This window comes from Centroberyx affinis, unplaced genomic scaffold, assembly GCF_046629955.1.
Source record: "Centroberyx affinis isolate AG114_WGS23_722 - 3 ecotype Tasmania unplaced genomic scaffold, CSIRO-AGI_Caff_v1 ptg002554l_1, whole genome shotgun sequence".
NCBI lineage: Eukaryota > Metazoa > Chordata > Actinopteri > Beryciformes > Berycidae > Centroberyx > Centroberyx affinis.
The window spans coordinates 194,385-222,328 of NW_027280766.1; the positions used below are offsets into that span (position 1 = coordinate 194,385).

At 43.8% G+C, this 27,944-nt stretch overlaps 1 protein-coding gene across 1 annotated transcript; it reads left to right on the plus strand.

Annotated features, from left to right (window-relative positions):
* The first annotated feature begins 823 nt into the window (after nucleotides 1-823).
* dchs2 (dachsous cadherin-related 2) lies at nucleotides 824-27,618 on the plus strand. Its single transcript, XM_071534472.1, has 19 exons — nucleotides 824-2,569; nucleotides 5,433-5,624; nucleotides 5,722-5,953; nucleotides 7,104-7,340; nucleotides 8,962-9,999; nucleotides 10,095-10,282; nucleotides 10,988-11,087; nucleotides 11,223-11,380; nucleotides 11,591-12,440; nucleotides 13,633-13,872; nucleotides 17,592-17,726; nucleotides 19,593-19,802; nucleotides 20,148-21,008; nucleotides 21,916-22,127; nucleotides 22,287-22,438; nucleotides 22,567-22,697; nucleotides 22,905-23,191; nucleotides 23,543-23,684; nucleotides 24,992-27,618. The coding sequence occupies exons 1-19, from the start codon at nucleotides 824-826 to the stop codon at nucleotides 27,616-27,618; spliced, it is 9,738 nt and encodes a 3,245-aa protein (XP_071390573.1).
* The last annotated feature ends 326 nt before the right edge of the window (nucleotides 27,619-27,944 follow it).

Genomic DNA, 27,944 nt, shown 5'->3' on the forward strand with positions numbered 1-27,944 from the left:
ATGAGTTGGGGTGGTAGTGTGTGTGTGGTGGGTTATGCAACACCTTCATTTGCCTTGTTCACATGTTCATGGAATGGAATGAAATAACTGATGGGACTATTGACTGAGTGCAGTTAGCAATGTTTCTTAGTGCCGGTAGAGGGCGCCATGTCAACATAATATGAACTGAAAATGACTTGGTTCAACCGCTTATTCGTTTGATTTAGTCTGTGTCGAAACAACGACTTTTCTATTTTAGTCTGGGTTTTTTTTGGGGGGGGGGGGGTTTTAATCAATCACATATGTTATTCCATCTATTTCCCAAGTGGCTTTACCGTACATGCGTCGTAATTGTATCTATCTCTCTACTTTTCTTGCACACTTTACAACAGGTAAAACATGATGGCATCTATCAGCACGCGGCCCTCCGTATGTGTGCTGCAGCCCGCACGTCATGGTAATCTTGGCCTTATTAAGTCTTGGGCAATCAGGGCCACAGATGGAGCTGAGCAGCCTGGGACGGTCGCCGACAGGAGGTGTGTTCAGTGCGCACAGCGGGCTGCACTGTGGCAACAAGACATTTCAGTGTAGTAATGTGTGAACGAGGCCAGGATTTTTGCGTTAGGAATAGTACTCCTGTGGGATTAGAGGGTCCAAAATCAAGCTGGAAATCTGCTGGAATCATGTTTTATACCTACGATGGAGAATGACTACTGGCTGTCTTCCTGCGCGCAAAAATGCGCATGGTGCGTTCACCTGCCTTTATTTTGAGAGGTGGTCTAAGACGAGTGAGGAGTGACTTTGATACGGAAATATGTAGGGTGACCTCGACTCGGATATCAATATGTGTAAAGGAGGAATGGGTCACCAAAATGTAAGAACTTTGCTCCTTCCAACACTTGTCCTGTCGCTGCTGTGCGCGCCGTCACTCGGACAGGTGTCCAACCTGACGCTCTCTGTTGAGGAGGGTCTGCCCGCTAAAACCATCGTTGGAGACATTGGAGCGGCGTTAAGCAGGCCGAGCACTGGATTCTTCATCTCAGAAAGCAGAGACTCCTATGTTTTCAAAGACCTGGAAATAGATGCGGACACTGGTATAATTTCCACAGCCATCATTTTGGACAGAGAGAGTAGAGATAAGTATGAATTTGTGGCAGCCACTCTTACAGGTGAGATGATAAAAGTGAAAATAGTGGTTAAAGATGTGAATGACCATTCTCCTATGTTTTCCTCTAAGGAGGTTGACTTGGAAATATCAGAATTAAGTCCCCGGGGAACTCGCTTTCAGCTCGAAGGTGCCAAAGACCAGGATGAGGGTGAGTTTGCAACCCAGGGGTACAGAATCACTGACAGTGAGATGGGGGAGTTATTCCACATGGAATATCGCAATGGATCTGATAACCCCTTCAACCTCGATCTCATCCTCACCAACAAACTGGACAGGGAAGTGAGAGACTCTTACTCCCTGACCATCGAGGCGTTCGATGGGGGGATCCCTGCCCGGACGGGACGGCTTCAGGTCAACATTCATGTCTTGGATGAGAACGACAACCCACCCATGTTCAACCAGACAGAGTATCACGCCTTTGTGTCTGAGGATGCTCCAGTGATGTCTGCTGTGTGTCAGGTTCACGCCACAGACCTCGACCTGGGTGACAATGGCCAAATCACTTATGAGATAAACAGGCGCCAGAGTGACTCAAATGAGGCTTTCTTCATCAACGAAACCACTGGTGTGATTTATATCAATAAACCACTTGATTTCGAGACTCAGCCTTTTCACGAGCTCATCATCAGTGCGAGGGACAACGGCGCTCAGCCCGAGTACAGTAGCACTTTTGTGGGTGTGAAGGTGCTTAACATCAATGACAACAGCCCCACGATCAGCATCCTGTTTCTCAGTGAGACAGGGGATGCTGTGGTGTCAGAGGCAGCAGGTATTGGGGAGTATGTTGCCCGGATATCAGTGTCGGACCCGGACCTCGAGGAGGAGAGGGTCGCGGTCACTCTCGAGGGTGGTGATGGGAAATTCACCCTGAAGCAGACAGACGATTTCCTATATGCCTTGTGTGTTGATGCTGAGCTAGACAGGGAAGAGAAGGACCTGTATGAGTTGAAGGTGCGAGCGTCTGATTTTGGGAGCCCAGCTTTGAGCGGTGAGATGGTTTTTCTTGTGAAGGTCCTAGACGCCAATGACTGCCACCCAGTCTTTGAGCATTACGCGTACACCATCAGAGTAACTGAGGACATTCCTCAAGGGAGTTCCCTCATCCGGGTGCAGGCCCAAGATGCAGACGACGGCGTCAACTCGGACGTCAGCTACTCCATCCTCAAGTCCAGCCGGGACAGCCTGGTCAGCGTTGACCCGAAGTCGGGCCTGGTCACCACAGCTGCTGAGTTGGACAGGGAGAGAGAGGCGGAGCTGTGGTTCCTGGTGGTGGCAGTGGATGGAGGGGAACCGGCGTTGTCGTCCACGGCTACGGTTACCGTGGTGGTCGAGGACGTCAATGACAACGAGCCTGTGTTCCAGCAACAGCTGTACAACGTCTCCATCCCAGAGCACAGCAAGATCGGAAGCTGCTTTTTACAAGTATGTCGGGGTATATACAGCTTTATGGTCAGACGTGTCAAATCAGCTAAAGAAATCAATCATTTATATATAAACTAACATGGTTTTACAAGGATGGAGGAGATGCATTGACCACACAACACAGAGCAGTTTAAGAAGGTCCCCACTGTGGACACTCAACCGCTCGTTCTCTCTCTCTTGCTTTCTTTTTCACACATCTCATAGGACAAAAGTAGCCTTCTTTCTCTCTGTGCACAAAGCCATCAGTGTTCCTCCCAAAGGCCCTGGCTGCTCCCAACACACACACACACACACACACCCTTTCTAGTCTAGCTCTGTGTCTTTGATATGGCAGATGTGATGCCTGGTACCACCCTCCTAGCCTGGCACAAGCTGAAGCCCATTACAAAAGAAGCCTTAATCACTAAAGCCTGATCTCTAAACATGATTGACATTTGACATTCAATTCAACTTTATTATGCCCATGGGGAAATTCTTTTTACAGCCACGTGAATAAAAACAGACACATTATAAATAACACAATCCCATAGAGTGCAGAAAATCAGTAAAAAAACAAAAAACAAAACTAGAATAATAACAAAGACAACAGTTGATCAAATAGACAGATATAAACAATAGCCAGGTAGTCATTTCATATTTTGAATTCATCTATTTGTTCCAGACCATTCTCTATTCCTGAGCAGTTAATAAACAAAGTTGTGTTGTATATGTTGATGAAATCTGAGTTAGCACACTGCTGAGTCACTGGTGAGTATGTTGACTCCGTACCAGTATTAACTGCCATCAGAAGTGAAGAACCCAGACTAATTACAGTCAAACTCTATCTGCAGACAAAACGCTTCTGAGGGAATCAGAAAAACACTCAGACTCATAGGGAAGCGTTTAGATTCCACAGAAACAAGATCGACATGATCGAAGAGCCATCACAACTGCATATATATGATTTTCGAATGCATTATGACTGTACACAAGTTGTATGTGAGATCAAGCAGGGGTTCCATTGTGCATTAAAGTGTCAATGAATGGTCACGTATGTTAAGCATGTAGTTAAAGTACAGCCAGTGCAACATGAACAGTAAACAGAGGACAAACCTTACAGTGCATACTATTTTATAAGCCTATATTTGTTATAAATCTATAAGCCAGGTTGTCAAAACATGTGAGAACATAAGACATAATGTAGGTTCAAGGGCACGTTTGGTGTTACTGATGTCTCCGAAGCAGACCTTGACCCGCGGCTCTGAAACTTCCTCTGATCTGGCTCATAAAGTCCAAGATGATATCACCTTTATGGCTGGAAAGTGAGCGCTGTATCTAGTAAAATGTGTCTCTGCCATGGGTATTCTAAGACATGAAAGGACTTCTGCCAGATTTAAGGCACGTCTTTACCTTGACTGTTTGACTGTTTTCCACTGTAATGATACTCTCGCCCACGACTGTGGATTTCTTTATGGTTTTATAATGTGTATCTTCTTCGGCAGAGCAAGATTATTGTTAACATTCAAGACTACTATTCAGAGATGGTAGATCTGAACATTATGATGGATGATGTAGCCCAAATACCGCTACTTCAGTTTAATACTATTCTTTAATCCGAGATGTGTAGCTACTAGGGTTGAACAGTACATCAAATTCATATTGATATTGCAAATGAAACAATGTAAAATATATAATGCAAAGGCTTTTTAAAATTCAGTTTTTATTACAGGCAATCAAAGAGTGCAGTAGTGAGAATGAGAAGTGTGTGGTAGACACGCCTTCCCCAGAAATAAAATGAGGAACTTGGTAGGAGATATTCCCATCAGCCACTGTAGAGCTGCTGGCAGCATTTCACACATTGCACTTGTGCTCGTCTGTTTGTCTCGACAATTAGATAACATCACAGTAATATGATATGTTGTCCATGTAGTGCAGCCCTCGCAGCAAGTAAACATTAGCTTGATTGCAGTTCTGTAGACATGCAAGCATGACAGTGCAGCGGTCCAAGTCCTCTCTTTGGCACTATGCTCCTACAGGATTAGCACCACTATTTTTAATCTTGGCTAATACTGTCTATCAACAATCTACCATACCAAGTGCCAGCTACTTAAATACAGACAATAACAAACTGAAAAACTTTATGTTTTTTTTTTTTTTTGGTAGTTGGTGTGTAGGAGGACCAAAGTGGGTTTTTTTTTAAGATGGCACAAAAGATTGTTTTACTTTCAATATTACTCATGATGATTTGGCGTCAAGGTGCAGAAAACTCCCTGACCGTTTATAGTGGTTTATCATTAACAAGCTAATGCTTAGATAACATACTTCTACAATTCTGCCTCAGCTTCACCACTGTTCCAGCTCGAACTGTCACTCCTAAAAAAGTGTCCACATCATTTTCCAAAGATGGACTGCCTACCTCCTTCAACAAAAACAAATCATACTGCGCACACTTTTTATGCAGATTTAGATCATCTTAATTCCTCATCAGACTCTATTCATGCATTATATTGTTGACTCGTGGTGAGTCAGACTTCTTGTGAATAGATGCACACAATCTATAGTAGTAATCCTCAGTGGATTTTATCTTTTGTGTCATTCTTATCCTTATCTGCAAGGTGTCGCACCCCTATAGAGACTAGTTATCTTTTTCCAGCGCCATGTTGATACTGTCAGTCATTGTGTGAGATTAAAAGGATGTTTGAGTGTCTCTTACCAGATGCCAAGTATTTATAGTGAAAACTATGAGATGGAGGACTCCTTCTCAGTACATTATTATACTACACACACTTTACATGTCTCATCCCTGTTCCTCAAATATTGATGTCAGTATTTTAGTGTCTTAGGATCTTTATGAAACTGTAACAGATATTTCTCCTCTCTTCAGGTTGTTGCCACAGATGCAGATAGCCCTGATTTCGGTGCACTGCGCTACTCTCTGTCTGACGGCTTTGACAAGCAGGACAAACACCCCCTCTTCCAAATTAACCCCGAGACTGGAGAGCTGTGTGTGTCGCAGGATATTGATCGAGATACGGGACAGACGACCCACGACATTCTAGTCAAAGCTGAAGATCCAGTGAGTCCATATTGTTTGTAAAAACAAAAAAAAACTAAATTTGAACACAGCAAAAATTGATTGACTTACACTTCTTTTCTCGCTCTGCAATCATCAGGGAGGGCTGAGTGCTCAAACCTACGTGCACATTGAGGTAGAAGACCTGAACGATAACCCTCCAGTGTTCCACCCTGAGCAGTATGCCACCAGCATCAGCAGCCATGCGCAGCCCGGCACAGAGATCCTCAACGTTATCGCCACTGACCAAGACTCAGGCAGCTTCGGTCAGGTCACCTACGAGGTCCTCCCTGGTGACCTGTCCACTCTGTTTGCACTGGATAAAAAAACAGGTAGGTATGCCCAAGTTTAGTTTAGTTACGCTAAGTTTTGTTGAATAGTCTCCTATATAAGATAGTAAGTGTGACACATAATATTCAATGACGTCTGTTGTGGAGTGGAATAATGTTCTGATGCAATTAAAAGCTGAAAATAAAATCAACTGACCAAACTGCTTTTAGCAAAACACACACATGCATTAAAACCGAGAGCAATAGATTATCAAGACTAGAATACAGGGAAAAGTTATGCACTGGATAACAGGATCAGAATCTGTAGTTCTTTAGAACCAGGCCAAAGGATCTCAGAGTAATTTCTGTGCCAAGTTATTTTTTAGGGGTTAATTCATCCCCTCTAGTTGCCCTTAACTCATCTAAGCCACTTACTGTTTGGACATCAGTAATTATGTTGGACAGCGGATGAGGCCCTCGTAATCGAATCAGCTGCAAGTACCACACACAGTATTAACAGAGCGCTGTAGTAAACACATTTTACAAAAATAGGGAATTAACTGAAGCAACAATTATGTAACATTTTGGTACAAGAGTTTCATTAAGTTTATTAACAGTATCTAAATAATTTCTCAGGCTGTTTCAGTGACTTAAACAATATGACATGTTACCTAGAGCACTCATTCTGGGATAAACAACTACTTACTTTGGGTAAGCCTCTGTGATATGATTGCCAGTGTCATTTAACAGTAGGGGTGATGCAGAAAGCCTGCTTTAAATCCTCATGAAAATGCCCATTGGCTATGACAGCACTAGAATTCAACCACAAACAATGTGATAGTAAATAAAATACATTTGATATGAGTAGCATATGAGGCAACCATTTCTAAACTAGTGTCTACCAGCACATAAATGCTTTGCTAAATTAAATATTAGCATTAGTATTAATTCACCGTCTGCACCTCGCTCACTGGGGCTTCCAGAAGAACGGACCCTGCTACATTGCGAGGTAAATTTAGGTGACAAAAATAAGTAACTGCCCGAGCCATCTGTCTTCACACAGACAGCCTTCTGTCTACGAGAGCAGTGAACAAGACATTGACTGATATGGAGAGATCTTCCCTACTCATTCTGCAGGTTTTACCATAGCACCTTGTTGAGATGAAAACCTAATAAATAAAACTAAATGCAAACTGTATTTCTGTCCTTGTAGGAGTGCTGTACCTAACCTCCACTCTGACCCACCTGGGCACTGCCAGTGTGAAGCTCTCTGTAACAGCCCAGGACAGCGGGGGCCTGACATCGGCCCGGCCCGCAGAGGTCACCGTCAACGTTGTGCGTAGCGCTCAGGCTCCAGCTGTGTTCCAGAAGTCACGCTACACCTTCACCGTGCCTGAGGACGCACAACCTGGCACCTCAGTGGGAACAGTGGAGGCCATCAGCCCAGCCAGTGAGTTTGTATATTTGACCACATGGGGGGAGGTGAGGTTGGCAAGGAGGCTGATTCAAGTCAAGTTTACAAGTTTATATATATCGTGCTTCATCACAAGCATATCTCAGAGGACTTTATAGAGACTTTACTAACCCTAAGCCTACCAAGATCTAAGTGATCAATAATCAATCAGAAAACAAAATGATGCAATACAGTAATACAGTACTGATGTTGGGGGTGCCAGTGTTGGGGGTAAGAATAATCAGATTACTTTTTGGTGGTAACTGGTAACTTAATGTGAAATCGGCTACGTTTTAAAATGAGAATGTTTTTTTTCTTTCTTCTTGTTTCATTTTTGTGTTAAAAAAGTTTAAAAAAAAAAAAGAAAATCCCATGGCATCTTGTGCAAACAACATGCTGCAATCTAAGTACCCTAGATAAAACTGAAATTGGCTTAAAACAATGATTAACAACACACTTGGAAGTACAAGCCATATTACTACAGCATGTTTTTGAAGTGGCTAACGCCAACGCACTGTGATTTACGTTAAATAATGAGTAACTTTGTAATGTACCTACTTACTTCTTAAGGCAGTTAACAAAGTAAAATGCCTAATTACTTTAATAATTTTCTCCAACGCTGGACATTAAGGTAGGCTTGTTGTCCTGATGGATGAATGTGACAAAAAGAACTGAGCGAGCTTTGTTGGCACTCAGTTCTGCCAATCTCACTCCATGAATGAAGAGGCAAGTGGTAAAGACGGGGGCTAACAGTTTAATCTTTAATCCGCCTTATCCAAATGAACAGATGACAGATGATAAAGGGTCAGAGACAGCTGTACAGTATATTGTATCAACATTTTTAGAGTGATAAAGATATTCTTAACATGAACATACACCTGTATGTAAGTAAGATTTCTTGTCATTACTATTATAATTGTATTTGTTTTATGTTGTTTTGTTTGATTTAGTTTGCATTAGCAGGTAGTCAACTTTCTTTTCTGAGGTTGACCCAGCTTGTTAAAAAATTACAGGAAAAAGTCAGTAACATTTTACATATTGTGAGCGCTAATAGGATTGTGAGAAAGGAAAAGAGATATAGTAGCTTGTATTCTGTGTAATGTTTGAGTTCCTCTAGAGTAGAGTCTCTGTGGGGGATTCCCAGCTCTCCAGTTTTCCTGGATTATCCCCTCACAGGCCACTTGGTGCAAAGTCACTGACTCCCTTCAACAGCTGAACCACTCTACAGCGCTAGACAGTCACTTAAGGTTGTCTAATCAATTAACAGATTAACTCCTCAACTTAAACCAGGAAACATCAGCATTGTGTCCTTCTGAAAGGGGTCGGGCACCTTTAAGCCCCCTGAAGCTTAACTGCTCGCTGCTTGTTACAGTAGTTTGTAGTTACTGTTTCAACGCAAAAACACTTGTAGGGGATTAAGAGGGTCATCTGACTTGAACTGTAATTACTTAATGTTGCCTAGCGTGTGTGTGTGTGTGCAAATAACTATGTTTGAGTGAGTATGTTTGTGAAATAATTGTACACAAATTTTTAGCTATGTAGTGAATTATTTGTACCCAAACAATGTGCAGAGACTATTTGAAATTATTTGCAATCTCTCTTTTCTTCATCTTTACAGACGCTGTGGAATCTATATCGTACCGCATCTCTTCTGGAGACCCTCAGGGTTTGTTCTCAGTCAACCTGCAGTCTGGCCTGATCACCAGCAGCCAGCCGCTGGACCACGAGTCCCAGCCCTACGCCCTGCTGGTTCTGCAGTCCTATACCGGCACCTCTCCTGTTTACAGCACCACCCAAGTCAACATCACTATTGCCGATGTGAACGACAACGCCCCCGTCTTCCCCAAAGCCAGCGACATGGTCACAGTGTCCCAGAACACGCCCCCAGGAACGGTGCTGTTCATAGCTCACGCACATGACTCTGACAGCGCTGCCAATGGGAGGGTGCAGTATCACCTAACGCCAGGGGAGACTAGTGGAACCGGCACTTTTGCTGTTGACCCCAACCTTGGAACAGTCACATTAAATCTGAGTTTACACTCAGACCCCCGGCAGAGGTACAGCCTTGAAATCCTGGCTAAAGATGAAGGGGAGCCTTCCCTTAGCTCCACCTTGACCCTCACAGTCAACATAGACCGCACCACCACCGAAGACACCCTGGCGTTCGAGACATTAGTCTACCAGGTGGAGATAGGTGAGGGCTACCGAAAAGACACACGGGTCATCCAGGTGAGGGCGCACCGCAGCCGGGGAGCTCACGCATCTAACTCAGGCCTCGCTTATTCCTTGGAGCCAGAAGCGGGGTTCCCTCTTCCTCCGTTTCGGGTTCACCCAAGGAGCGGGTGGTTGTATCTGTCCCGCAGCCTGGACTATGAGACAGCACCCATGTTTCGTTTTAGGGTGGTGGCCGCGGCCAGCGACGCTACGCTACACAACACCACGGCTACAGCCAGTGTGATAGTGCTGGTGCTGGATGCCAATGACAACGCCCCAGAGTTCAGCAGCAAGGTCTACTACTTCACAGTGTCGGAGGGGCCGTCGCCTCAAGGCCTGGTGGGAACGGTCAAGGCCGCGGATAAGGACTCCGGGAAAAATGCCCAGCTGTCCTACATCCTGCTCTCGGATGGGAAGCACTTCCGCATCAACGCCAAAACAGGTAAAACATTCACATCGGCTACACCAGAGTGGTAAAGTGTTGTGTTCTGCTGTGCAGCGTTCCTACCTTTCTCTCTCTTCACCGCACCCATCCAGGCGAGATAATCAACTGGGTGGCACTGGACCGGGAGCAGCACAGCCAGCACAGCCTGAAGGTGATGGTGACAGACCAGGGCCACCCGCGCCTCAACGCCACCACCACTGTTCACATCCTGGTCACTGACATCAATGACAACCCTCCACAGTTCACCCACCTGCCTGCCACCAAGGAGCTGAATGTTCAGGTATTCATGTTTTCTTTTTTTTTTCACTTTGCACTCATGTTCTCCTACAAGAATTTGTGTGAGCCTGGTAGAGGGCATCCTTTTTTCAGTTTCAGAGTTTGGTACAGAGGTCTGACAAAAACAAAATGAAGTAGCACCTCTGTAAAAACAGAGCTTTAAAATATTAAAAACATAAAAATAATTACCTATAATGAAAAAAATAATTACCTCTAAGGAACTCTATACAAATATTTTGTGTTATTTCATTACTGCCATAGGCTACTAGTTTGTATTAAAATATGCCTTGAACCCTTCAAAAATGTGCAAAAATCATATTTAATGAAAATGCCATGCCATGTGTCAAATGTTTCTGAAAAGAAAAAATCTTTACAATGCCATAATCCAACTTGTGAGGAAATGGCTTCTCTTCTCCCTCTTTTTAGACAGTGTAAGGCATAATGATAAAACCTTTCATGGAAAAGTGGCATCTAAAAGGTTAGAGTAATATTTTCAACAATTGAGATGATTTTGTGGGTTTCTGCAGTGTTTAAGGTAAATTTTCAGGTACATTGGAAGTCTGTGGTGGTGATGAATCACCACAAAACAGCTAGACAAATATCTCACCAGTACTGACTTACAAAAAGGCAAGAAAGACATCAGAACCCAAATAGCAAAAACACTGCTATAGTGTACAATGTGTTTGATATGTTATCATCTTTATTGCAGATGTGGGCCGGCCTACCGACTGGATCCTTGGTGACAAATGTGTTTGCTAAAGACTTAGATGCAGGAGAAAACGGAACAGTTACCTTCTCTCTGATCACAGGTGAGTTGTGAATGTTACATTTTTGGATTGTGTGGAGCAGTAGAGCACGCACATTTACTCTTATGTGGCACTTGTTTTGAGCTTCTGAGTTTGTGCAGCATTAGCACCCTGTATTTCTCTTATTTGATCTTGAAGATGATGGCCTTGGACACTTTGAGATTGACAGTCAGAGTGGAGACATCAGAGCAACGTCGCTTTTCTCCCAGAACATCGAAACGTACTACACTCTGAAAGTAGTTGCTAAGGACAGCGGACCCACACCTCTGGAGGAAACTGCAGTCATTCATGTACAGGTACATACCCACTGCTTACTGTGACACCATCTGAGTGATGAGTTGGAACTGAATATTTGGATGATCTTGATTTATCATTTTTAATAAGTAATCTTTGTACGTAATTGTTGTTCTTGATCTATGGTATTCTTTTTTATTTAAATTCTTGGCACAGTTTCAGGTTTGAGTCTTTTAAACTGTTCTATGATATTATATGTATTTAATCTCCAGGTTCATGGAGTTGAAGCTCAGTTCGACAGCTTAGGCCATCAAACTGTGAGACGCTTTTCGGTGAGAGAAGACGCCGAGCCTGCAGCTGTCATCGGCTCTGCCGGCATTTCAGACCGGGGCAGATTCCAGTACTCCATCTCTGAGGGCGACGGGAGCGTCCACTTCGGCATCGACAGCTCCTCTGGCGACATATATGTTAACCAGCCGCTGGACTACGAGTCTGCCGCGCAGTACTTCCTGGTGGTGCGTGCCGAAGATGCAGGACTCGCTCCCGGAACGAACCGGTCTGTGTTGGTCAGTGTGATGGTGGAGGATGTGAACGACCACACGCCCTGGTTCCCCGAGAAGCTGGTCACGTTCGGTCTGAGGGAGGATGCTGCGGTCGGAGCGCTGGCATTTGCGTTCCACGCCAAGGACGCCGACGGGAGCTTGCCTAACAGCGCCCTCCGCTACTCCTTGACCTTTGACCCTGAACCGGGACTGTCCGGGTCGTCGCCACCCTTCCCCTTTCAGATCGACCCCCGCACGGGAAGCCTGACCGTAGCGGCGCCCTTGGACCGCGAGACCACGCCGAGCTTTGCCTTCACCGTAACCGCCACCGACCAGGCGAAGAGGAAGGTCGACCGTAAACAGACTTCGGTGACAGCTCAGGTCTTCCTGCTGGATGTGAACGATAACCGCCCGGTGTTTATATCGTCTGACTCGATTCAGGTGGTAGAGGATGCAGAGGTGGGGAGTCTGCTGCATCATGTTGTGGCTGTGGATGGAGATCTGGGTGAAAATGGCCTGGTCTCCTTTATCATTGTGGCGGGTAACGAGGAAGAATTCTTCACGCTGGAGGAGAAAACAGGTAAGCTTTTTACAGGGCATGATCAATGAATTAATGATGGACTGTTTCTCACTGAACAATGCTGCTATTTAACAAGAAGTTCTGATTGATCAAAAGATTGAAACTTATAGATCTGTCCGGTATTGGCTACTAGCCTGGCGAGCAACTGGTCCTGACATGACATGACATTCTAATAGTTTTGTTTTTGCAAAATGAAAGATTCACTCATTTCACATCTTAGTAGCAGGGTGTTTGATAGGGCTTTGTTAGCCATATGTTGGATAATCATGTAATCTACATCTATCCTCCACCGACGTAGACTTAAGGATATGTTTTAAGCGTCTCTCTGTTTGGAATAGCAGCATGCCAGCATGAAGACTTTATTGATCCTCATGGGGAATTAGGGTCAGCAAGAGTAGGGAATACAGTAAACCACATCAAACCCTTCTACTGCAAACTATCAAATACAGCAAAAATGCCTAAAAATGCTATAATCTTTAAAAAACAAATGACTTGTTGTAATTCCTCCTTCTCTAGATGGGCGCCAATTTTGGCTTTGGGAGCAGCTTATTTAAATATATCCAAGAAGAATCGAATCACATAACTTGTTTTATGTTATTTGAGCCAAGCACTTTGTCTTCAAACTAGGGCTGAACAATTCATCGAAATTTTATAGAAATTGCACTATGGCCTACTGCAATTTTCAAATCGCAGGAGGCACAATATTTGTTGAAGGTGAAATGTGTGTCAAAATACCATTTTAAATTAAATATTGTCATGCCTACACATCATATTCTATAGACTTAAGAAAACATCTTTGTTTAGTACAGATCCCCGCAAAAATCACACCATAATCATTTTAATACGTTTTTCAGTGAAAATGAGAATAATGATGTAATAATTAATATTCCCTCTAATATCGCAAATCATATCGCAATTGCAATATCAGTCAAAATAATCGCAATTAGATATTTTTTCAAAATCGTTCAGCCCTACTTCAAACTCTGACGAGCATAACATGCTGAATAGCCACCTATCCTTCACAACAACAACAAATATATAAATATATATAAATAACAAATATGAAAGTTTCTAAAGTTTTCCATTTCATTGTCTATCACTTCTAAAGGTTTCAACCCATTTCTGCCAGCAAGATTGGGAAATGATTCCCCCCTCTGGACATTTTTTTCTGACTCTTTCCCATCTTCTGCAGGACTCCTGTATCTCTCCGCCCCTCTGGACTATGAGGCCCAACCCTCCCACCGCCTCACCGTCCAGGCGGTGGACTGGGGCCAGCCCTGCCTCTCCTCCACCCACACCCTGACAGTGGAGGTGGGGGATGTGAACGACCAGCCTCCTGTCTTCCAGCAGGACGTCTACAGTGCCAGTGTGGCGGAGAACAGAGATCCTGGAGAGCCAGTGGTCAGGGTCTCTGCCACTGATAACGATTCAGGTAATAATTATGAGCTGTGGATATTATCTGTTGGGTTTGATTTTCTCTGTTAGTCATGTGTAAGTCATGTGTCTTTTTCATATAAGGTTCAGCATGGCCAGCAGACTTGCATTCTGTTACTTATATTTACTTATATTTAAACACATTTCACAAACCAAATTTTCTGAACTAGTGACAGAACATTCCAAAATTATAATTAAAATGTTTTCTCCTATGTAGTTCTTTGTAAATCTCATAGCAATAGATGGGCAGGGATATTACAGACATTACAGTGCAAAAATATTAAGAAACAATGCAAAATATATAAAGAAGATAAAAATAATGAATTATAATGTATCTAACTCTGATAGAGTATAATTTTTCCACAAACTATGATTTTGTAATTACAACCCACACCAGAAAATGTGTTCTCTTTTTTCAAATCTAAATCTAAAGTATATTTCTAAACATGTGGCATAGCTGGTACACCTGGTTAACAAGCTGAGGTGCTTAGTGTTATGAATGAAAACAAGAACAGCAAGGATTTGCTTGCACAAATGACAGGTAAATAAGCTGAAGAGTCAGTTCTTCTCAAAAAATTTGCAACTATGTTACATTTTGGAGTTAATTGATGAAACAAAACCATTAAAGTACAGCCTAAAATACCATCCTGTGGAAGTGAGTTGAGTTGGTGACAATATGCATCTAAAATGCCTAGATGGCAGCACTAGCATGTTAGGTGTCCTTAAAGCCTACTAACATGCAGCCAAATAGCAAAAAAAAAAAAAAAAAAAGAAACAAAAAAACTAAAGGGCAAAGCCTGTGTGCTCCACAAGAATTTATGATATGACATTACAGTAGAATTTAAAGGAATATTGTTTCTATTCTGTTGCACATAACCAATCATATGTTTACAAAGAAAAACAATACTTTAAGACTTTAATGGGATAAAAAGAAAATTCCCCTGTTTCCTTTTTTGTTTAAGCCTTGGCCACATAATTTATATTCATCATTAGTAACGCATCGTGTTAACTGACAGAATGCATGTCAGCCTCACCCTGCTAGCTTTGGTGAAACTTAAGTGGTGGAATGAATCAAGGTTAACTTCTGTTTTGTCGCACTCCATTAGCAGTTTGATTGAAACCAACCACTGCCCTTTCCTCTATGTGTGTTGTACCATTTGTTGCTTTTTCATACGCTAGTTTAACTGTACATCACACCAAATTACATTCACCTGAACCCTAATCGTATTCGCAAATCTACACATCAGCCCTGTTTATTTTAACACGTTGTGCGCGGGGCCTCCCAAATCCCATTTCTCCTCCTCATGTTGACAGTGCGAGGCCTTTTAAATACTATTGGCACACGGAGGTGGAGGGCATGTGGTAGGAGGATCTGTACAGGACCGGGTTTTGATGTGAACTAACATTCTTGGGGGTGAGAATTGTCCAAGAACAGCAAGCACACGGCTCCTCTGGGAGATTTGAAAGGTCCTCTCTTGTGATGATTTCCATAATCCGAACCATCTGTGCTAATAGGCCCGTGTTTTCATCTGTCTCCTCGCATCGCCTCGCCTGGAACCTGCGGCATGCTCAGACTGTGCTCCCACCAGTCTTATTTGATTATCATTTGTGCTTTTTCACCAACACTCCCTGAAGATGACCATTGTTTTGTGCCTGTGTTGGTCTTTGTATCCAGATCCCATGTGTTGGAGTCAGTCAAATCAGATGTGCAATATCAATGCATGTGACAGCTAACCTTACATTACACTCTCTGTTCATCCTCCATTTGACTCAAGAACATTTGTTGAGTAAATGTTCATAACCTTTTTTACTTCAGAGTAACTGTGCTCTCCTTGGGGTTATGATGAAACTTTTATATAATGTAAATCTGGAGGAAATACAGTTTTATTAGCAGTACTCTCATGGTCAGATTTTATCAACACATCAGAGTTTCCATGCGCACACTCTTTGGACATTCTAATAAAACCCATTTACATTAGGGCTTGCAAATGTTTGGTGGTTTTGCTGCAACTGCTCTCTGTTAATTCTCACAATTATTTGCAAAATATTACACTCATGATTATGCAGGCTTTACTGTTAACTTGCTGTTAACCTCAGTTTATTGTGACACAGAAAACTGTGTGCATATCCAGAGTGATCTTATGTGCTGGGTAAAAATGAAGTCACACAGTAAATTACACTCCCAGTAAGCTTTACTTGTCAAGTAAACCTTAATGAGAGCATGACGCTGATGTTCCTTCCCTTTTCCCTTTTCAACATCCCCCCTCATCTGTTTCCTCCCCGCCAAACATCTACCTCTCACATACCTCTCCCATATCCCAGAGCGCTGCACCCCTGTTCATTGTCCGTCGGGGTGAACAGGGGACAGCCGTACTTTTCACTTTGCACCCCTGACAATTTCTGTAGAGGTCCTGCGAAAGATGATGTAAACCACATGCATAGTTCTGTTACAGCTGCTGGTTAATGGTTATCTTCACCACCTATAGTGTAGAGAGAGAGAGAGAGACAGAAAGAGAGACAGACAGACAAAGAGAGAGAGACAGAGAGAGAGACAGACAGAGAGAGAGAGAGAGAGAGAGAGAGAGAGAGAACCATGGCCCACACCAATGCAAAACTTCTTCAGTGTAACTTGTGTCATTTTTCGGGCGGCTGCAAGAGGAGAGACCATAGAGAAGCATGTGAGCGGCAGGCAGAGTGTGTGAGCCGGTTGTGGATCGGAGCCAGACCGGACGACAGGAGGGCTCATACCTTGGCCTTGAATAATAGCGCAGCATAGGGCTCAAGTAAAGGTTAGCCAAGGCCTCTCCCCCCCTGTCATTTTTTTAAATGTGACAGATTATATCTAGTGATTTATACCCGAGGTCCTGGTTTCAATTTGGAAATCAGATAAGGCCTTTCTGAAATGGAAGGGGTTATAAACATGGTCTGACCTAATGAGGTGCTAAACTGAAACTTGGGACTGGAATTTTTATTAATGTATTTTAAAGCTAAGATTAAAAGGGGTGATGTCAAATGATTTTAGCGTCATCATTTATATTGCACAAAACAGGATTTTATTAGCTTTGATGGAAAGCATGAGCATGGGTTGGGAAAGTAGTGCAGTGCAAGTCTGCACTGCTTTTTCTAGACATGAAAAGGCTTGTTAATAAGAACTGGATAATTTTTATGTATACGCCTGCCTTATATTGAACAATATATGATTCATTACAAAGGCTATATGAATTGCCATATTCATATTCGCCATAATAATTCTTAGAGCTTCTGAGCAGTTTTCTTTTTTCATTTTACACCATTTTACCATTTCATTTCCATTTTTCCTCACAGTCTAGTGAATTCTATACGCTATAGTGTTTTCAGTACTGTATAGAGCAACGGTTCTCAACGTGGGGTCCGGGAACCACCATTGGTCCTTGAGGGGGTTCCAGGGGGTCCCTAGCAAATTGATGAATTATTAAACTTCACCATTATTTCATTTACAAGAAGTTAACGCAATTTAGAGAATGTGGAAGAATGACTATTTTGATCATAGTTTAACTGTTATCTCTCTATCTACAATACAGATAGTCTTGGAATTCTGGAAAAAATCATATCTAACAATAAAAATGATTTAGGTCCAAGAGACAAAATCTCATCAAATGGGGGTCTGTGGAGTCTGTGATATGAAAAAGGTTAATAATCACTAGTATAGAGTGTAAGACTTGTTGTGTCCCTCCACAGAGGAGAATGCGGTGGTGTGGTACAGCCTGTTGCCCGGCCCCGGGTACGAGCTCTTCAGCATCAACCCTTCCACCGGTCTGATCACCACCACCGCCTACCTGGACAGAGAGCAGGACCAACATTTCACTCTCAGAGGTAGGACACAGGAATAAGCACGCGCTGTTATACACACACACACACACACACACACACACACACACACACACACACACACACACACACACACACACACACACAGTTAAGACCTATTACACCCGAGAGACAGATAAATGGTACAGTAGCACTAACAATACTCACTAAGTAGTAAAAAGTTGAATTGGAATAAATCGCTTTTGTCATGTGAAAACCTCACAACTCCAATTTTGGTGATTTTCATGGTTTAACTTCACTTTGACGATTACATGGTTCTCTATGGGTTGAGAAATTTCTACAACAACACTGATGAAACCACATTGGCTCAACAAAACATGGTGGTCAAGCTGAAAACAAGGCTGTTTTTCTTAGTTCCTAAAAAGTTAACAGTCAATATGTGTTGAGAATGGGACAAATGAACCACAGTAATCACACAAATAATTTGATACTGAATCAATACAAATAGGAGAGATGATTCTTCTAATGAGGTTGGTTAGCATGTGATATCAAGAATAACTGTGGACTCATTTTTAAAAGTCATTCTGTACTTTGCTGAATGTTCTTGCTCAGTTGCACATTTAAGTCACTGCCTGGCTTGTCATATCTTTCCACTGCAGGGTTCCAAAATTTCTAAAAATATCTAAATATATAAGATAAAATAGCTAAAGAAAATGCATCTAAAATAAAATAAATCTTCTAAAGTCTCTCAAACATAGACGTTTTTGTCATTCTCTACCCCTCTCTGTTTCTTATTCTGTAGCTCTTTCTTGCCATGCTTCACAGCCAAAGTCATAAAGAATTCAAGGTCTGCCCTCTGTATGAATGCAACTTTATTCAGCAGATTGATTTATGTCGAGGAAACAGTAGACTTTTAAGGGTCTGAGGTATAACTAACTTCTACTGACTGTGCTGCTGCACCCTAGGCCTTTTGAAGTGTTTTTTTTTCTCTCTCTCATGGGCATGTAATTACATTCAAAGTATTCAGCAATGTTTAGTGATAAACTGCTTTCAGATGTTGGTATCATGATATTTGTACAGTCGGGGGCATGATGAACAATTAAATCTAATAATGAAATGTAATAACAGGAAAGCCAAGATGTCTTGAAGTTGTGCCAGAATCACACAGGGGTTATTGTGAAATAGCCAAAATATGTGTGGACAATTTTCTCTGGCTGCAGATGAATTTGGGAAAAGAAACAAAATACCAAGTTCATATCAGCAAGTATTAAATGCTGTTGTAGTATACTTCATGTAGACATGTCTTTTTTTTTTTTTAGCTTAAGCCTCTTGTCTGTACTGCTATTAAAAATGCAATCTTGCTTCAATCTTTTGGCAGCATAGATGGAGCACTTGAGGAAAAAAAATCACTGGTTCATTGCTCTATTTTGGGACTGAGAATACCAACCACAATTGCATTGATGTAGCATTGGTTGAGTGGATCAAAAGTGGATCATAAGTGAATTTCCATACACTTCTAAACATAACACATATGCGATTTTCATTAACTTGTTGAAGGGATTGTTGTAACTATAGTATATGCTACAGACTATAGCCCCTATGAGCTGCTTTCCAATAAGCATATTTCATTTTTCCCTTTCCAGCTGGTTTTGATGCTTTGAACTTAATGGCTTACCATCTATAGGTAGAGATTTTGCATGGAATTGAGTCCAAGAACTGAAATGAAAACAGTAGATCATTGGGAGCTACTGTTTGTAATGGCAACCGCGGTGTTTCTGCTAGGATTAGAATATATCATCATCAGGAATTTCATCTCCTTATATCAATGTCGAAATCCAACATGCAGCGTTTTTAACCCCCTCTGCCTTGCCTTAGTTGTCCTACATTATCCCTGTCAATTCCATTCCCCAGTCCAGGCTCGTGACAGCGGGACGCGGCCTCTGTCTGGGACGGCCACAGTGCGATGCTCTGTGCTGGACGACAATGACAACCCTCCGGAGTTCATGCAGTCATCCTTCCAGGTCAGCATGCCAGAAAACCTGCCGCCCGGGGTCATCCACACTGCGCAGGCCTCCGACCCGGACCACGCAGAGAACGGCACCATACAGTACTCCATACTAGGTGAGGAGCCCAGATAGTCTTCCACATATCAAGCTATTATAATGTGTTATATGATCTGCTATCTGACTCTACATCATACTGACTTGAATAATTTCTATTACTACTACTTTTCAAGTTTTTAACAAACTTTTAAGTTTTAACCTAACTACTCTTAAGTTTTTAAATTAATGACAATACACTTTGCTCACTGTTTTTCCACCCAGTTTTTATTTCTTTTATTTAATTTACTTGTTTATTATTGTTTAGTTTGTATCAAACTCAGAGAGCTGCAAACGCAATTTCATTGCACAATCTTGACTCTTGCATTAGTTTTAATTTCTGTAGGTTGTCTCATTTTGTCTTTAGGCGAGGACTACGGCGGTCGCTTCATCATCAACACTCTCACAGGTGCAGTCAGCACCACAGAGGTCCTCGACCGGGAGGAAAGGCAGAACTACACTCTCACCTTACAGGCCCGCGACTACGGCCCCAGCCCCCTCAGGTCCTCCACCGAGCTCCAGCTGGTGCTGCTGGACCAGAACGATAACATCCCTTCCTTCACCCGTAAGAGCTACCACGGCGCCGTCAGCGAGGGCCTGCCTGCGGGCGCTGAGGTCCTGCGTCTGAGCGCCGCGGACGCTGACGAGGGGCCCAACGGGGAAGTGAGCTACTCCCTGACGGAGGACAGCAGCCAGGGGGCGTTCTCAGTGGACGCCTCCACAGGAGTGATCCGCACCACCAGGCCTCTGGACAGGGAGAGCAGGGCCCAGTACTCCCTCAGAGCCGTGGCCACCGATGGCTGCACCAGGGGCCCGCAGAGCTCTGTGGCGGCGGTGACCATACAGGTGGAGGACGTGAATGACAATGCGCCGGTCTGTGGCCAGAATCCCATCAACACATGGGTTTCCATGAGGACTCCGCCAAACCAGATAGTTACCACAGTGACAGCGACAGACGGCGACCGGGGTGAGAATGGAACCGTACAGTTTAGCCTGTCCGAGGAAGACAGTGTCTTTGGCCTCAATAGTAGGTCAGGAGAGATTTCACTGAGAAGGCCACTGAGAGCCGGTTTCTCTGGGAGGAAGCTGCAGGTTCTAGTGGCAGACCAAGGAAGACCGGCTCTAACATCTACCTGCCTGGTGTTCATCCATCTAAAGGGAAAGCAGGAAGGACTGCAGTTCACCAACAAGGCGTACAATGCTACTGTCAGTGAAAACAGCAGAGCCGGTACGTTTTCCCACTTCAATTCATATTGTCTTCACGGATAGCTTTATGAAGTATTTTAATGTTTTTATTCACTCTGTCTTTGTCAAGGCACATGGATTGCAAAAGTGGAAGCCAATGACCAAAACCCCAATGGACAGAGGATCACATATAGCATATTTAGTGGCAATGAGAATCAAATTTTCTCCCTCAACCGTCACACAGGTAAGAAACTTTTGACATCACCTCACAAACAAAACAATACTGTTTTCCTCTCGCTTTTTGAAGACTAATCTGTCCATCTGAAGTTGTTGTTGGGCTTCAGTTTGCTGGTTGCAAGTAGCACATAGCATTCTTTCATTAATTGTCTGCAGGAACCCCATGCTCGCTTTCTTCCTCATTTGGGTTATGCTCGGAGTGCAGAACATTCTCTCCACTCGTCCATCTTACTTTCCACAAAACTATCCAGAGAATGATCCTCGCGTTCCAAATCCACAGATCCTTCACCAACATGCACTTTGTTTATTTGTGAGACGACCTCAATCATTTTGTTGTAGTAGTGGTCATATTTCGTACTTTCAACTAAAGACAAAAAATAAAAAATAAACCCTCTTTGACACGCCCTTTCAGTTCATAATATTGTTTAAGTTTTTCCTGAAGCAGGAATTGGAAGCCTGACTTTATTAGGATCTGGTACTAGTTGTTTTTTTTGTTCCGTTTTACAAGATTCGTATATGCATAATGTAATGCGAAGTCTGATGATGTAGACACACAATGTTACACAAGAGTCAAATACACATGGTTATACTGTTATACAAGTAGGATTAAATACTTATGGGCTTCTACAAAAACTGTAACTTAGCAATGCTTCTGTTTATACCTTTTGATGACAGATCAGAAGTTATTTTATCACCTTTTGTTTGTCGTTCAGGTGAGATCAGGGTGCAGAAAGATGACTCCCTGGACTTTGAGGGGAGCCGTCAGATCCAGCTGGTGGTGCTGGCTGACAACGGGCTGCAGACGGCCCACTGCAGGGTCTCCGTCAGCCTGCTGGACATCAATGACAATGCTCCAGTGTTTGAACACAGCTACTACAGAACAGCTGTTTGGGAGGGGCAAGTGCACAACACCTACATCATGCAGGTACACACTATGAATTAGTAGTGCATTACCAAACCAAGCATGTATGTCATATATCGTATCATATCACTGTTAATTGCTTCCACTAATATTGCTTACTGTAATGTAATTTAAAGTGAGTGTAATTATGACTCTAAAAGTTATTGCTTTTCATTGCTGCAGGTGTTTGCATCTGATGCTGACAGCGGCGTGAACGGGCAGATCGAGTACTCCATCATGTCTGGTAACCATAACGATGCCTTCATCTTGGACTCTGTGCGTGGGATCCTCGCCACCAATGTTTTACTGGACCGTGAGATCGCCCCCTCATACAAGTGCGCCGAATTCACACATTAATTAGCATTATCTAACCATTTATGGCATTTATGATGAATACACTTCTCTTACTGCCCTTTCATTCCCCCGTTCTTAATACGTGTTTTCTTACTCCACCATATTGCAGGCTGGTTCTGCAGGCAACAGACAGGGGGAGCCCTCCCCTCAGCAGCACCACCACCATCAGGGTCCAAGTGGTGGACATCAACGACAACAGTCCTGCCATCCCCCCCATGGAGCCTGTGGTTATAGCAGAGAGTAAGACCAACCCCCACTGCCATCTTTGACTGCTTTCAAAGATAGGATCTCATTAGGAAATTAACCGCTTTCATATAAATATGTGTATTATGAACCATCTAGAAAATGATTGATATCTGGGAGTGTAGTAGTGTGATTAAATTAGCAATGTGCTCTATGCAATAGTTCACTTTTCTTGATATCTTATGGGTTATGTATGTATTGTAGATCTGCCAGCAGGTTACATGGTCACTCAGGTCACCGCGAACGACGTGGACCTCAGCTCAACCATCACCTACGGCTTTGCGGACAACAGCAGCACTGATGGTTGCTTTGCTATCGACCGCTACACCGGTGTGGTGACCCTGACACGAGCCCTGGACTACGAGGAGCAGACGGAGCACGCTGTGAGAGTCTGGGCGTCTGACTCCCTCCACCAGACCACAGGAGAGGTTAAAGTTCAAGTGCTGGATGTCAATGACAACGCTCCGGTCTTCAGCCAGGTCTCCTACCAGGTAAGCCCTCTTCTGCAATGTTGATTACTGACACAACAATGCCAGCAATTTTTTATTATAACAATATTGCAACAATGTTCTGCTATTGATGTAAGATTTATTTTTTTCACAAATTCATCAATTTATTGTACACACATTTACTAACTGTGTAGTCATAAAATTCAAAATCTTGCCTTGGGTGCCTCAACAGCATCACTTAACTGTCCATACACACCAACTGGTTTAGGTCATCAAGCCATGAAAAAGAATATGAAATGTCTATAGTCACTGCCATAAACATTACAATCTCTACATATATGCATGATGATCTTGCTGCAGATATGACTCATTATTGCTGGATCTCTCTTCCAGGTGGAACTGTCAGAATTGGCCTCAGCCAGCACACTAGTTGTGTCAGTGTCAGCTACTGACAGAGACTCTGGACTCAATGGCAAGGTCTCCTACAGACTGCTCTCATCTCCTTTACAGGGCTTTCACATCCATCCAGATAATGGTAAGAACAGCTCTACTGATAGAAGACACATCCTGCAATAGCTCAGATTCCCAAATCTCCCATTGACAACAAAGTACAAACTGCAAAGAACTTCCTTTATCAACATTATTTGTCAACACATTTAAGTACATCAGTACTTAGTAATAATTCACTGTTACTGGTATCAAATAAAATATTATTTTATAGACTAAGACCATTCTCCTCAACACACACTGAGCCCAAATACAACAAAATCTCCCAGAATTCAAGGCTGAATTTATAGATCCTGGCAAGTCACCAAAAAAAAGAAAATCCCCAAAATGATACAAAATGTACTCTAGTTCATGCCACATTCTGTCAAACGTTGTAAAGCTATTACCGCACGCTTTACACTTTTCATGTCTTATGACTGTCTGGCAGTCTGATTTTCATATTCATCTCTCATATTCCCCCCATTAAAATCCATTTTTCTGGCATAGCTAAAGTGGTGCGCGCCAACAGAAAGACTTTGCCTGGTTATGAGCAGCTCGGCATACAGTATCAAAGGTTATCCAGAATATTCATTCTGCCAGTAGTGCTGTTTATATTTTTGTAGACTTGGATGTGCAAATGAGCACCAGGGATAGGGAGAGAGAGAAAGGAGTGAGATTTAGCAGGAGAGACAGGCAATTAGAGGTCAGTGAGATAAAGTACTACTAAGGAGCCATGCCTCTCTTATTATCTCCCATTTAAAAGTCCCAAAAGCCATGAATGAAGATAAATCCAACATAGACCAGCACTACGCAATACTGGCGAGCATGTCTTTTTCACTCAAGTGTGATTTATAGGCTCCTATCAGGTTTGAATTCCAGAATTTAATATCTGAGAAATGTGTTTGCCCAGTTTTGTGGTGAAGGGTACTAATGGGAAGTGAAATGTGCATCAATGTTGAGTAAAGTTCTCAGAATCCAGACATTTTATATGGTGCTTTCTGTGGTGCGTCTCCATTTTTCCATGTCTATGTGTTGCACTACAGTGAAATGTGCTGCTGTAGGGCCTCAGTATTAATATATCCAACCTGGGGCATTAGATTGATAGACAGATCGACAGACAGACAGACAGCTGAGTTGCTGAGTTCACTTGCTAGATTTTTCTTTTGGTGGATTGGAATTGGAAGGTAAAATAGATAAATGTTTGAATATGTGTTCATGACTGAATGACTGCAATATATTGTTTTGATAAATATGTCTGTGGCAGTTTTGTGTTTTAAATAAATGTTACCTTTCATATTCAAAACTTAAAGAGCCTATAGTTTAAGTCAATTTCACAAAAAGCAATTTGTCTTGCAGGGTCTGTTTTCACCAACAAGCCCCTGAAGGTCATCACAAACAGCAATCTGATCCAGCTTCTGGTCGAGGCCAGAGACGAGGGAGATCCCGTACGCTCTACTATTGCCTCCATAGATGTGCTGATTCTGGACACCAACGACCACGCCCCTCTCTTCCAGCAGGACACCTATACACTCACTGTCCCAGAGGACACACCCACAGGCACCACCCTACTGACCCTCTTTGCAGAGGACCAAGACTGGGGCCCTGAAAATACCCACCTGGACTACGCCATCATCAGGGGAAATGAGGAGAGGCAGTTCTGTCTGGAAGTAAACATGGTTCACATTGAGAACCAGCAGAAGAACATAGGAAAACTTGTCCTGTGTAACCCTTTAGATCGTGAGACCACTGAGAGCTACACACTAACAGTGAGTGTGTCTGATCGAGGAACACCTCCACTGAACAGCTCTGCTGTCGTCATGGTGACTGTGACCGATTGCAATGACAATGCCCCAGTATTTGTCAGTACAGAGTACCATGCCCAGGTGAGTGAGAACAGCTTAGCTGGTACCAGGCTGGTCCAGATCAGCGCTCAGGACCCTGACCTGGGAACCAATGGCCTGTTGCGTTATGACATTATCTCGGGGAACAGCAAAGGCCACCTCAAGCTGGACCCTCAGTCTGGCCTTTTGATTGTCAACCGCTCACTCGACTATGAGAAAGACCCGAAATATACGCTGACCATTCAGGCATCTGATGGTGGGGGATCATCTGAGGAACGTAAAGTGGCTTTTACAGTGGTCTTTATCACTGTGTTGGATGAGAATGATAACACGCCATACTTCATGTTCCCTACGTTTAACTGTTCCGTGTTGGAGAACCTCCCTGCATTTACCCCCGCCTGTTCCATCCATGCTGTTGACAATGACTCGGGGCCCTATGGCCAGCTCACCTACTCCATCCTCTCCTCCTGCTTCATGGACTATGGCAGCGGCAGCCCTGAAAGGAAGGAGGTGTTTGCCATCGACCCGCACACAGGCGACATTCACACCAGACAGACCTTTGATTATGAGCGCGAGAGTGAGTACTGCTTTGTAGTGGAGGCCAGGGACAAAGGTGACAAGGCGGCCACAGTGAGGGTGCAGGTGACCATCAAGGGAGTGGATGAGTTCAGCCCCGTCTTCACCCAGAAGCAGTACCACTTCCTCTTGCCTGAGAACGCCAAGCTAGGACAGACAGTTGGCTTTGTGATGGCCATGGACCACGATGGAGGAGTGGACGGGCTGGTGGAGTACTCGCTGGTAAACCCCTCACCATTTTTCTCCATTAACAAAACAATCGGTGCCGTCTTTGTGGCAGGTCCTGTGTATCGCAGAAGAGGCAGCCAAGCCAGAGAGGACATTGTGGAGCTGATGGTGTCTGCAGGCAGTCCCAGATTGGACTCCAGGACCACCACCTGCCTGGTGTCCATCAACATCTCCAGCTCAGCGGAGGCACTCATCGGGGTGCCCCTCAATGTGCACATGCTCACTCTGGGTGTCTCGCTATTTATGTTCCTCCTTCTCCTCATAATTTTTGTGGCTCTGGTTCTTCGGTACAAGATCAGAGAAGCTGGCATCAAAAAGGCCGCCGCCATTGCTGCTAACTTGAACCACGGCACAGGCTCGTTCGGCAGATCGAGCGGCCAATCGTTAAACGCCGTCTGTCTGCAGGAGTTGAAACGGCCCAACAGCATATTGACAAAGAAGGACATATCCAACCCATACAGACATTCAGATTCGAGTGGTCGTGGTTCAGCAGAAGGTGAGACAGCGGAGGACCAGGAGATCAAATGGATTAATGAGTACCCTTGCCGTAAAAGGGCTGGATCCATGCAGAGCAGGTCGAGTACTCCAGAACAGACGTCGGAGATCCCAGACTCTGCCATTCCAGGGGACAATATCTCCCGCCACTCCTTTGGGGCAGGGCCGGAGCACACAGCATCCATCGGTAAAAGTGTAGTCAGAGGGATGGCCAGTGCAGAAAGCCTCCACCACTTCAAAGAGGAGGGAGGGGGCGAGGCGCTCCTTCCCGCAATGCTTAGGGTGGGGGATTTGGAGGAGAGCATTGGGTTGAGAGGGTACATCCCTCTCTTGGAAGGCCATGGTACCGCGGGGTCCCTCACTTCACTGGTAGGTCCAGAGGAGCAGCTTCATGGTAGTTATGGATGGGACTACCTTTTGGACTGGGAGCCGCGCTTCCAGCCTCTGGCCTCCGTCTTCACCGATATTGGAATGCTCCCCGACGAGGAGCTTCAAGGAGGCCATGAGGACTTAGCAGCTGAGGCGAGCTGTCTCATGCACCCGCCGCCGCTCATAACCGGAGTGGCTCAGCCCGGCATCAGGACTGTGCCTCCGAGAATGCCGGGGCGCATGGCTACACTGAGCAGGAGGCCCTCGTACCCCAAATATGCTTATTCTCCCTTAGGCAGAAACACAGGACTGACCCCTTCAGCCATGACCCCCAATTTCTCCCCATCTCTGTCTTCACTCACCATCAGGACCCCCAGCGCCTCACCAGTGATCTCAGAGACTGGGGTGGGGGGCATCAGACTAGACTCAGGACCGCTCACTGCAAGCCTCTTGGAGGCAGAAATACAGGTATAGACTGAACAAGACTGTGACGGGAAATACGCTTTGACACTGAATTGACCCATGACATTCAATACCACCTTCCATTTGCTGTCTGAAAGTATTTGATGATATATTATTTTCAGTCTAACATTTGATCTTTGTACAAGTTAAACAGTCTGATATATTTTACGGGAATTGTCCTCTGGCACATGCTGTATTAACTGGACACTGGACATACAGTTGTGTACTGACTTAGAGTGAGGTTCATTTCAGAACTTGCTTCTGTAATAAAACTAATATTTGGAAAAGCCTGAACTCAGTCTTGCATTATTATGTTATAATGCAGCTCTTTGAATAAG